At 42.8% G+C, this 12,106-nt stretch overlaps 2 protein-coding genes across 2 annotated transcripts in view; one reads left to right on the top strand and one right to left on the bottom strand.

Moving 5' to 3' along the window:
* Positions 1–1,623, bottom strand: part of LOC310960787 (nidogen-1-like) — a 41,347-nt gene extending 39,724 nt beyond the window's left edge. Inside the window, exon 1 of the mRNA XM_083932594.1 lies at positions 1,329–1,623. Within this exon, the coding sequence (XP_083788720.1) occupies positions 1,329–1,550 (222 nt within the window). The 5' untranslated portion in view covers positions 1,551–1,623. The remainder of the gene's footprint in view (positions 1–1,328) is intronic.
* Positions 1,624–3,096: 1,473 nt separating this feature from the next.
* gpr137bb (G protein-coupled receptor 137Bb) lies at positions 3,097–11,714 on the top strand (the record flags this gene model as incomplete). Its single annotated transcript, XM_083936137.1, has 7 exons — positions 3,097–3,456; positions 6,771–6,820; positions 7,517–7,739; positions 10,311–10,460; positions 10,565–10,693; positions 11,331–11,455; positions 11,597–11,714. The coding sequence occupies 7 exons, from the start codon at positions 3,097–3,099 to the stop codon at positions 11,712–11,714; spliced, it is 1,155 nt and encodes a 384-aa protein (XP_083792263.1).
* Between the last annotated feature and the right edge of the window lie 392 nt (positions 11,715–12,106).

The raw sequence follows: 12,106 nt of genomic DNA, 5'->3' as shown, positions 1-12,106 counted from the left end.
CATAAACATGTGTTAAAGTGTCCTCTAGGAGCATAAACGTGTGCTAAAGTGTCCTCTAGGAGCATAAACGTGTGTTAAAGTGTCCTCTAGGAGCATAAACGTGTGTTAAAGTGTCCTCTAGGAGCATAAACCAGCAGAAGTTCTGCAGGTTTGAAAGTTGTTTCACACCGAGAGTGTAGACGCTCTGATGTGGATTAGCCGTCACATGACGTGAGGAATGTGTGTGAGTGTGTGAGTGAGTGTGTGTGTGTGTGTGTGTGTGTGTGTGTGTGTGTGTGTGTGTGTGTTGTTGTTTGTTCAGAGGTGCTTTCTTTGTGAACAGAGGCTGGAATGTGACTCAATTAAAAGCCAACGCAGATAAGCCTTTCATCAGGCCCACACACACACACACACACACACACACACGCACACGCGCACACACGCACACGCGCACACACACACACACACACACACACACACACACACACACACACACACACACACACACACACACACACACACACACACACACACACACACACACACACACACACACACACACACACACACACACACACACACACACACACTGAGGACGTCAGACACACTTTCACATGACGTCATTTTAACTTTAACACAAATTTACTTTGTAAACAAATATAAAAAAATAACTTTAGGATCAAAAAACACAAGAAAAGTCAAAATAATGAGAAACGGTTTCAACATAAAGACTTAATAACACAAATAAATGAGTTATTATCTGTAAATAAAGACTTTTTATCATAAAGAAGTGACTTTATGTCTCTAAATAATACAAATATTCTCTTTAAAGTTACAGTTAAGGATATTTTCAGGTTCATAATGTAAATATTCAGACTTTATGTCTCTAAATAAAGAGTTTATATGTTAAAATAAAGACTTTGTATCATAAAAAATGAGTTAATGTCTCTTAATAACACAAATACTCTCTGTAAAGTTACATTTAAGGAGATTTTCAGGTTTATTCTGTAAATATTCTGTTCTACATTTATACTAAATATAATAAATACTGTCAGGAAACAGAGAAAAATCATATTTTCATAATATTATTATTATTATTGTAGTTATGAATGAACTGAGAATAAATCTGTATTAATAAGACTTTAGTTTTATTTCTGAATTCAACTTTAAAACTTTTTGAAAGTTCATTTTTAAACTTTTTAACTGAATAAAAGAGTTTAACTGTGTTTTCCTGCAGATCCAGACTCTGTTCAGTGTAACTTTGTGTTTCTGGAGCTTTTATTAAACTTTGATGAATGAACTTTGAGTTTAAATGAGAATAAACACGCGTTCACGCGCAGTGGACTCACGTGCACGGAGCTGAGCGTGTCCCCGAACAGGAACACGGAGCCGTTCAGCGGCAGCGCCGCGGAGGAGTCGGACCCGGGCACCAGGCGCTCGTCTCCGGCTTCCTCTCCGAACTCGAACAGCTCCTCCAGCTCCAGAGCCCGGGTCCAGGCGCTCAGGCTCAGCAGGACCCGGCACAACCACAGCGACAGGAACCGGCTCCGGGACCGGGGCCGGGGACTCATCTTCTCCCGGTAAAAAAGCTCCAAAGGACGCGGTGAGAACCAGCGGTGATCCCCGGTGAAGACAGCCGCGGAGGAGGTGAGGGCGGCGGGGAGACGGGAGCGGAGCAGCGGCGGACTGATGCGGAGCGGCGGGAGGGAGGGATGAAGGAGCCGGGGGAACAGCGGGGGGGAACTGCCCCGGGGGGAGGAGGAGGGGCGCTTAAGTAACCACCACACTTCCGGTCAACGGTTTTACAAAATAAAGGTTTCAACTACCGGAGTCCGAACGATATTTCTTTGTGATTCTTCAGTATTTTATTCTGAAAGAGACATTTTATTTTGAAAAAAACCTTTATTATTTAATCCTGAAAGGGGCATTTAGCATTTTATTTTGATGGGGACATTAGTATTTTATTTTGAAAGGGATATTTAGGATTTAATTCTGAAAGGGGCATTAGCACTTTATCATGAGTGATATTTTATTTTGAAAGGAACCTTTGTTTTATTCTGAAAGAGACACTAGTATTTTATCATGAAAGTGACATTTTATTTTGAAAGGAAGATTTAGCATTTTATTCTGAAAGGGACATTAAGCATAGTGTTTTATTCTGAAAGAGACATTAAGCATAGCATTTTATTCTGAAAGGGACATTAAGCGTAGTATTTTATTCTGAAAGGGACATTAAGCATTTTATTCTGAAAGGGACATTAAGCATAGCATTTTATTCTGAAAGGGACATTAAGTGTAGTATTTTATTCTGAAAGGGACATTAAGCATAGTATTTTATTCTGAAAGAGACATTAAGCATAGCATTTTATTCTGAAAGGGAGATTAAGCATAGCATTTTATTCTGAAAGGGAGATTGAGCATAGTGTTTTATTTTGAAAGGGACATTAAGCATAGCGTTTTATTTTGAAAGGGACATTAAGCATAGTATTTTATTCTGAAAGGGACATTAAGCATAGTATTTTATTCTGAAAGGGACATTAAGCATAGTATTTTATTCTGAAAGGGACATTAAGCATAGTATTTTATTATGAAAGGGACATTAAGCATAGTATTTTATTCTGAAAGGGACATTAAGCATAGTATTTTATTCTGAAAGGGACATTAAGCATAGTATTTTATTCTGAAAGGGACATTAAGCATAGTATTTTATTCTGAAAGGGACATTAAGCATAGTATTTTATTCTGAAAGGGACATTAAGCATAGCATTTTATTCTGAAAGGGAGATTAAGCGCACGACTCTTTATCCAGAATCAGTGATGCTGCTGTGACGGTGTGTGTGTGTGTGTGTGTGTGTGTGTGTGTGTGTGTGTGTGTGTGTGTGTGTGTGTGTGTCCTCTCTGCAGCATCCTCCTCCAGCTCAGCCAATCACGTGCTGAGGAGCGTGATCACGTGACCAGCAGCCACCAATCGCTGTCGACCAGGCACCGGCAAAAAGAGGGCGGTGCCCCTCCTCCTCCTCCTCCAGCTCCTCCAGCTCCTCTGGCACGCTTCTCCATCCCTCACCCAGAGATCAGACACCTTTCCTGGGGAGCAGCGGGGGGACGAACAGGGAGGCGATGGAGGGGATCAACGGCTCCCAGCTCCCTCCCCCGCCCACCATGGCGCCGGCCGTCCCCCCCTACGTGAAGCTGGGTCTGACCGTCGCCTACACCGTCTTCTACTCGCTGCTGTTCGCCTTCGTGTACGCCCAGCTGTGGCTGGTGCTGCGGTACCGCCACAAGCGCTTCAGTTACCAGACGGCGTTCCTGTCCCTGTGCCTGCTGTGGGCCGCCCTGCGCGCCCTGCTCTTCTCCTTCTACTTCCGGGACTGCGTGACGGCCAACGCGCTGGGCCCGTTCCCCTTCTGGCTGCTCTACTGTTTCCCCGTGTGCCTGCAGTTCTTCACGCTCAGCCTCATGAACCTCTACTGCGCCCAGGTGAGGCTCAACCCGCGGCCTGAGGGCGCTGCGGGGACGTAGGAGTGGTCCCCGGGGTGTGGGGCGGCGCTGTGACATCACTGATGGGTGTGGTTACAGATCACACCTGCGACCGACCGACCACGCCCATGAGTGATGCAGCCGACCAATCAGAAGAGAGGACGTTAGGACGCGCAGACGTAAAAACAGGCGACGGACGCCAACATTTAACTCTACGCTAATCTGTTCTCAACGACCGTTAAGTTTAGTCTAAAGGAGTCGTCTAAACTTAACCGTCTCCTTTAGTGACTAAACTTAACCGTCTCCTTTAGAGACTAAACTTAACCGTCTCCTTTAGTGTCTAAACTTAACCGTCACCTTTAGAGACTAAACTTAACCGTCTCCTTTAGAGACTAAACTTAACCGTCACCTTTAGAGACTAAACTTAACCGTCTCCTTTAGTGACTAAACTTAACCGTCTCCTTTAGTGTCTAAACTTAACCGTCTCCTTTAGAGACTAAACTTAACCGTCTCCTTTAGTGTCTAAACTTAACCGTCTCCTTTAGAGACTAAACTTAACCGTCTCCTTTAGAGACTAAACTTAACCGTCTCCTTTAGAGACTAAACTTAACCGTCTCCTTTAGTGTCTAAACTTAACCGTCACCTTTAGAGACTAAACTTAACCGTCTCCTTTAGAGACTAAACTTAACCGTCTCCTTTAGAAACTAAACTTAACCGTCTCCTTTAGAGACTAAACTTAACCGTCGCCTTTAGAGACTAAACTTAACCGTCTCCTTTAGAGACTAAACTTAACCGTCTCCTTTAGAAACTAAACTTAACCGTCGCCTTTAGAGACTAAACTTAACCGTCGCCTTTAGAGACTAAACTTAACCGTCTCCTTTAGTGACTAAACTTAACCGTCGCCTTTAGAGACTAAACTTAACCGTCTCCTTTAGAGACTAAACTTAACCGTCACCTTTAGAGACTAAACTTAACCGTCTCCTTTAGAGACTAAACTTAACCGTCTCCTTTAGAGACTAAACTTAACCGTCTCCTTTAGAAACTAAACTTAACCGTCTCCTTTAGAGACTAAACTTAACCGTCTCCTTTAGAAACTAAACTTAACCGTCGCCTTTAGAGACTAAACTTAACCGTCTCCTTTAGAGACTAAACTTAACCGTCTCCTTTAGAAACTAAACTTAACCGTCGCCTTTAGAGACTAAACTTAACCGTCGCCTTTAGAGACTAAACTTAACCGTCTCCTTTAGTGACTAAACTTAACCGTCGCCTTTAGTGACTAAACTTAACCGTCTCCTTTAGAAACTAAACTTAACCGTCTCCTTTAGTGACTAAACTTAACCGTCTCCTTTAGTGATTAAACTTAACCGTCTCCTTTAGAGACTAAACTTAACCGTCTCCTTTAGTGACTAAACTTAACCGTCTCCTTTAGTGATTAAACTTAACCGTCTCCTTTAGAGACTAAACTTAACCGTCTCCTTTAGTGATTAAACTTAACCGTCTCCTTTAGAGACTAAACTTAACCGTCTCCTTTAGTGATTAAACTTAACCGTCTCCTTTAGAGACTAAACTTAACCGTCTCCTTTAGAGACTAAACTTAACCGTCTCCTTTAGAAACTAAACTTAACCGTCTCCTTTAGTGACTAAACTTAACCGTCTCCTTTAGTGACTAAACTTAACCGTCTCCTTTAGAGACTAAACTTAACCGTCTCCTTTAGTGACTAAACTTAACCGTCTCCTTTAGTGATTAAACTTAACCGTCTCCTTTAGAGACTAAACTTAACCGTCTCCTTTAGAGACTAAACTTAACCGTCTCCTTTAGAGACTAAACTTAACCGTCACCTTTAGAGACTAAACTTAACCGTCTCCTTTAGTCGTCTAAACTTAACCGTCTCCTTTAGAGACTAAACTTAACCGTCTCCTTTAGTCGTCTAAACTTAACCGTCTCCTTTAATGACTAAACTTAACCGTCTCCTTTAGTGACTAAACTTAACCGTCTCCTTTAGAGACTAAACTTAACCGTCTCCTTTAATGACTAAACTTAACCGTCTCCTTTAGTGACTAAACTTAACCGTCTCCTTTAGAGACTAAACTTAACCGTCTCCTTTAGTCGTCTAAACTTAACCGTCTCCTTTAATGACTAAACTTAACCGTCTCCTTTAGAGACTAAACTTAACCGTCTCCTTTAGAGACTAAACTTAACCGTCTCCTTTAGAGACTAAACTTAACCGTCTCCTTTAGAGACTAAACTTAACCGTCTCCTTTAGTGACTAAACTTAACCGTCTCCTTTAGAGACTAAACTTAACCGTCTCCTTTAATGACTAAACTTAACCGTCTCCTTTAGTGTCTAAACTTAACGGTCTCCTTTAGAGACTAAACTTAACCGTCTCCTTTAATGACTAAACTTAACCGTCTCCTTTAGTGACTAAACTTAACCGTCTCCTTTAGAGACTAAACTTAACCGTCTCCTTTAGAGACTAAACTTAACCGTCTCCTTTAGAGACTAAACTTAACCGTCTCCTTTAGTGTCTAAACTTAACCGTCTCCTTTAATGACTAAACTTAACCGTCTCCTTTAATGACTAAACTTAACCGTCTCCTTTAGTGACTAAACTTAACCGTCTCCTTTAGAGACTAAACTTAACCGTCTCCTTTAGAGACTAAACTTAACCGTCTCCTTTAGTGACTAAACTTAACCGTCTCCTTTAATGACTAAACTTAACCGTCTCCTTTAATGACTAAACTTAACCGTCTCCTTTAGTGTCTAAACTTAACCGTCTCCTTTAGTGTCTAAACTTAACCGTCTCCTTTAGAGACTAAACTTAACCGTCTCCTTTAGAGACTAAACTTAACCGTCTCCTTTAGTGTCTAAACTTAACCGTCTCCTTTAATGACTAAACTTAACCGTCTCCTTTAATGACTAAACTTAACCGTCTCCTTTAGTGACTAAACTTAACCGTCTCCTTTAGAGACTAAACTTAACCGTCTCCTTTAGAGACTAAACTTAACCGTCTCCTTTAGTGACTAAACTTAACCGTCTCCTTTAATGACTAAACTTAACCGTCTCCTTTAATGACTAAACTTAACCGTCTCCTTTAGTGTCTAAACTTAACCGTCTCCTTTAGTGTCTAAACTTAACCGTCTCCTTTAGAGACTAAACTTAACCGTCTCCTTTAGAGACTAAACTTAACCGTCTCCTTTAGTGACTAAACTTAACCGTCTCCTTTAGTGACTAAACTTAACGGTCTCCTTTTGTTGTCTAAACTTAACGGTCACCTTTTGTTGTCAGTGTGTAATCAGTGTTTTGTTTCTCACAGGTTTACTTCAAAGCCAAGTCCAAGTACTCACCTGCTCTGCTCAAGTACAGGTAACAACATGGACGTCTATGGGGATTGGTTCACTAACATGGAGGTCTATGGGGATTGGTTCACTAACATGGAGGTCTATGGGGATTGGTTCAGTTTAACATGGAGGTCTATGGGGATTGGTTCATTAACATGGAGGTCTATGGGGATTGGTTCTAACATGGAGGTCTATGGGGATTGGTTCATTAACATGGAGGTCTATGGGGACTGGTTCTTTAACATGGAGGTCTATGGGGATTGGTTCTAACATGGAGGTCTATGGGGTCTGGTTCTAACATGGAGGTCTATGGGGATTGGTTCATTAACATGGAGGTCTATGGGGATTGGTTCTAACATGGAGGTCTATGGGGATTGGTTCTAACATGGAGGTCTATGGGGATTGGTTCTAACATGGAGGTCTATGGGGATTGGTTCTAACATGGAGGTCTATGGGGTCTGGTTCTAACATGGAGGTCTATGGGGATTGGTTCTAACATGGAGGTCTATGGGGATTGGTTCTAACATGGAGGTCTATGGGGATTGGTTCTAACATGGAGGTCTATGGGGTCTGGTTCTAACATGGAGGTCTATGGGGACTGGTTCATTAACATGGAGGTCTATGGGGATTGGTTCTAACATGGAGGTCTATGGGGATTGGTTCTAACATGGAGGTCTATGGGGACTGGTTCTAACATGGAGGTCTATGGGTCCTCCTCCAGACTCCCTCTGTACCTGGTCTTCCTGCTCGTCAGTCTTCTCTTCCTGGTGGTTAATCTCGTCTGCGCCCTGCTGGTCAAAATGGCGGCGGCCGACGTGAAGGCGGTGGTCCTGGTGAGGGTCACCGTCAACGACAGCCTGTTCGTGCTCTGCGCCGTGTCGCTGTCCGTCTGCCTCTACAGGGTCGCCAAGATGTCACTGGCCAACATCTACCTGGAGTCAAAGGTCAGGTCAGACCACTAAAGGAGACCGTTAAGTGTAGACGACTGAAGGAGACCGTTAAGTTCAGACACTAAAGGAGACGGTTAAGTTTAGTCACTAAAGGAGACGGTTAAGTTCAGACTCTAAAGGAGACGGTTAAGTTTAGACTCTAAAGGAGACGGTTAAGTTTAGACTCTAAAGGAGACGGTTAAGTTTAGACACTAAAGGAGACGGTTAAGTTTAGACTCTAAAGGAGACGGTTAAGTTTAGACTCTAAAGGAGACGGTTAAGTTTAGACACTAAAGGAGACGGTTAAGTTTAGACTCTAAAGGAGACCGTTAAGTTTAGACGACTAAAGGAGACCGTTAAGTTTAGACGACTAAAGGAGACCGTTAAGTTCAGAAGACTAAAGGAGACCGTTAAGTGTAGACGACTAAAGGGGGCCGTTAAGTTTAGACCACTAAAGGAGACGTTAAGTTCAGACGACTAAAGGAGACGGTTAAGTTCAGACGACTAGAGGAGACCGTTAAGTTCAGACTCTAAAGGAGACCGTTAAGTTCAGACAACTAAAGGAGACCGTTAAGTTCAGACGACTAGAGGAGACCGTTAAGTTTAGACCACTAAAGGAGACGGTTAAGGTTAGACGACTAAAGGAGACCGTTAAGTTCAGACGACTAGAGGAGACTGTTAAGTTTAGACCACTAAAGGAGACGGTTAAGGTTAGACGACTAAAGGAGACGGTTAAGTTTAGTCACTAAAGGAGACGGTTAAGTTTAGTCACTAAAGGAGACGGTTAAGTTTAGTCACTAAAGGAGACGGTTAAGTTTAATCACTAAAGGAGACGGTTAAGTTTAGACACTAAAGGAGACGGTTAAGTTTAGACACTAAAGGAGACGGTTAAGTTTAGACGACTAAAGGAGACGGTTAAGTTTAGTCTCTAAAGGAGACGGTTAAGTTTAGACACTAAAGGAGACGGTTAAGTTTAGTCACTAAAGGAGACGGTTAAGTTTAGTCACTAAAGGAGACGGTTAAGTTTAGTCACTAAAGGAGACGGTTAAGTTTAATCACTAAAGGAGACGGTTAAGTTTAGACACTAAAGGAGACGGTTAAGTTTAGTCACTAAAGGAGACGGTTAAGTTTAGTCTCTAAAGGAGACGGTTAAGTTTAGACACTAAAGGAGACCGTTAAGTTTAGACGACTAAAGGAGACCGTTAAGTTTAGACGACTAAAGGAGACGGTTAAGTTTAGTCACTAAAGGAGACCGTTAAGTTTAGACGACTAAAGGAGACGGTTAAGTTTAGTCACTAAAGGAGACGGTTAAGTTTAGTCACTAAAGGAGACCGTTAAGTTTAGACGACTAAAGGTGACGGTTAAGTTTAGTCACTAAAGGAGACAGTTAAGTTTAGACGACTAAAGGAGACCGTTAAGTTTAGACGACTAAAGGAGACCGTTAAGTTCAGAAGACTAAAGGAGACCGTTAAGTGTAGACGACTAAAGGGGGCCGTTAAGTTTAGACCACTAAAGGAGACGTTAAGTTCAGACGACTAAAGGAGACGGTTAAGTTCAGACGACTAGAGGAGACCGTTAAGTTCAGACTCTAAAGGAGACCGTTAAGTTCAGACAACTAAAGGAGACCGTTAAGTTCAGATGACTAGAGGAGACCGTTAAGTTTAGACCACTAAAGGAGACGGTTAAGGTTAGACGACTAAAGGAGACCGTTAAGTTCAGACGACTAGAGGAGACTGTTAAGTTTAGACCACTAAAGGAGACGGTTAAGGTTAGACGACTAAAGGAGACGGTTAAGTTTAGTCACTAAAGGAGACGGTTAAGTTTAGTCACTAAAGGAGACGGTTAAGTTTAGTCACTAAAGGAGACGGTTAAGTTTAATCACTAAAGGAGACGGTTAAGTTTAGACACTAAAGGAGACGGTTAAGTTTAGTCTCTAAAGGAGACGGTTAAGTTTAATCACTAAAGGAGACGGTTAAGTTTAGACACTAAAGGAGACGGTTAAGTTTAGACGACTAAAGGAGACGGTTAAGTTTAGTCTCTAAAGGAGACGGTTAAGTTTAATCACTAAAGGAGACGGTTAAGTTTAGACACTAAAGGAGACGGTTAAGTTTAGTCACTAAAGGAGACGGTTAAGTTTAGTCTCTAAAGGAGACGGTTAAGTTTAGACACTAAAGGAGACCGTTAAGTTTAGACGACTAAAGGAGACCGTTAAGTTTAGACGACTAAAGGAGACGGTTAAGTTTAGTCACTAAAGGAGACCGTTAAGTTTAGACGACTAAAGGAGACGGTTAAGTTTAGTCACTAAAGGAGACGGTTAAGTTTAGTCACTAAAGGAGACCGTTAAGTTTAGACGACTAAAGGTGACGGTTAAGTTTAGTCACTAAAGGAGACGGTTAAGTTTAGTCTCTAAAGGAGACGGTTAAGTTTAGACGACTAAAGGAGACCGTTAAGTTTAGTCGACTAAAGGAGACCGTTAAGTTTGGGATCAGATTTGTTGAAGTGAGCTTATATGACGTTGAAATGCTTTTCAAAATAAGAGTCTTTGCTGATGTTTCCTTCCTTCACGGGTTCTGGCGTTGTGTGCAGGGCACGTCGGTGTGTCAGGTGACCCTGATCGGCGTTACCGTGGTGATGCTGTACGCGTCGCGGGCCTGTTACAACCTGGTGGTGCTCGCCCTCGCCGACGTCGAGAACATCGACTCCTTTGACTACGACTGGTACAACGTCTCCGACCAGGTGACCTCCCCGACCTCGCCGACCTGAGACGGCGTCCGGGCTCCACCGGAGCCTGGCGTCTGTCTGACCTTTGACCTCTGACCCCCGTGTGTGTGTGTCTGCAGGCCGACCTGCGCTCGTCGCTGGGGGACGGCGGTTACGTCGTGTTCGGCGTGATCCTGTTCGTCTGGGAGCTGCTGCCCACGTCGCTGGTCGTCTTCTTCTTCAGGGTCCGACGGCCGCCGCAGGAAAGGGTCAGGGGCCGCCGTCAATCACCCGCCTACACGACACCAGATTAACCATCAGTACCGCAGTGCTTCAAGAGAAAAGTCGCAGATTTTTGCGATTAAAGTAACAAAAAAAGTCGCAGATTTACGAGATTTGCTACTTTTTAATTTTTTAAATCTGCAAGTTTTTGTCTTGTCCCGTAAATCTTATTTTGAAAGGGTGTTCGGTCACTGAACAGACTAAAGTGTAAGGGTACATCTTATTTTGAAAGAATCTAAGTGTAAATCTTATTTTGAAAGGGTCTAAGTCTAAATCTTATTTTGAAAGGGTCTAAGTGTACATCTTATTTTGAAAGGGTCTAAGTGTAAATCTTATTTTGAAAGGGTGTAAGTGTAAGTCTTATTTTGAAAGGGTGTACGTGTACATCTTATTTTGAAAGGGTGTAAGTGTACATCTTATTTTGAAAGGGTCTAAGTGTAAATCTTATTTTGAAAGGGTGTAAGTGTAAGTCTTATTTTGAAAGGGTGTACGTGTACATCTTATTTTGAAAGGGTGTAAGTGTACATCTTATTTTGAAAGGGTGTAAGTGTAAATCTTATTTTGGAGGGTTGTAAGTGTAAGTCTTATTTTGAAAGGGTCTAAGTGTACGTCTTATTTTGAAAGGGTGTGAGCGCTGGGATCCCGAACCACGTTCTTTCCTCCAGAGAATATTTCTTCGATAACCCGCGACGCTACGACAGCGACGACGACCTGGCGTGGAGCGTCCCTACCCACAATGCACCAGCGAGGTACGACGCACCGCCACTGACGTCACCGCGGCCGTGAATCCTGCTGAGTCAGCGTTTTTCTGCGTGTTTTCATAATTTTATGAATTATCATTAAAACAAATGAATAAGAAGAAGAATAATCACGTGTTTTCCCTGTGACAGTCTTTCCTCAGACTGGAGTCGTCACAGCAGCTTCACTGTGAACGCCAACGGGGACGAACAGCGCCTCACCAACGCCGCCGCCAACGCCACGGGGGGAGAGCTCCACCATTACCCATAATCCCTCTGTCCAGCACCACGAGTTCAGTTTGGATCCAAATAATCCTCCAACGTTTGTCCGTCATCATAAAACTCGGGCCCTCACTTCTCCTCGCCCCTCCCCCCAGCGTCACATACATGCCCTTCTATGGTCAGAGGAAATGAGGCGGAGTCAAAGACAAGATGGCGGCTCCCGTGGGCGAGGACGACTGGATCAAGATGAGAGAACGGACCTTTGACGGAGACGCTGCCACAAAGCTGTTTATTAAATAAGTGTTAAAATAGATTATTATTAATTATTATTATTATATTATATTTATTATTTATTTATTATTTAACGATTATCGTGCGGCACGATCACGTTTCTGAGGAGCTCCGGCTCAAAAACTCGTGAAAACTGGGACACGGCGCCTC

Source organism: Echiichthys vipera, assembly GCF_963691815.1.
Source record: "Echiichthys vipera genome assembly, chromosome: 2".
NCBI classification, from domain to species: Eukaryota; Metazoa; Chordata; class Actinopteri; order Perciformes; family Trachinidae; genus Echiichthys; species Echiichthys vipera.
This window is presented reverse-complemented; position numbering and strand designations above follow the sequence as displayed.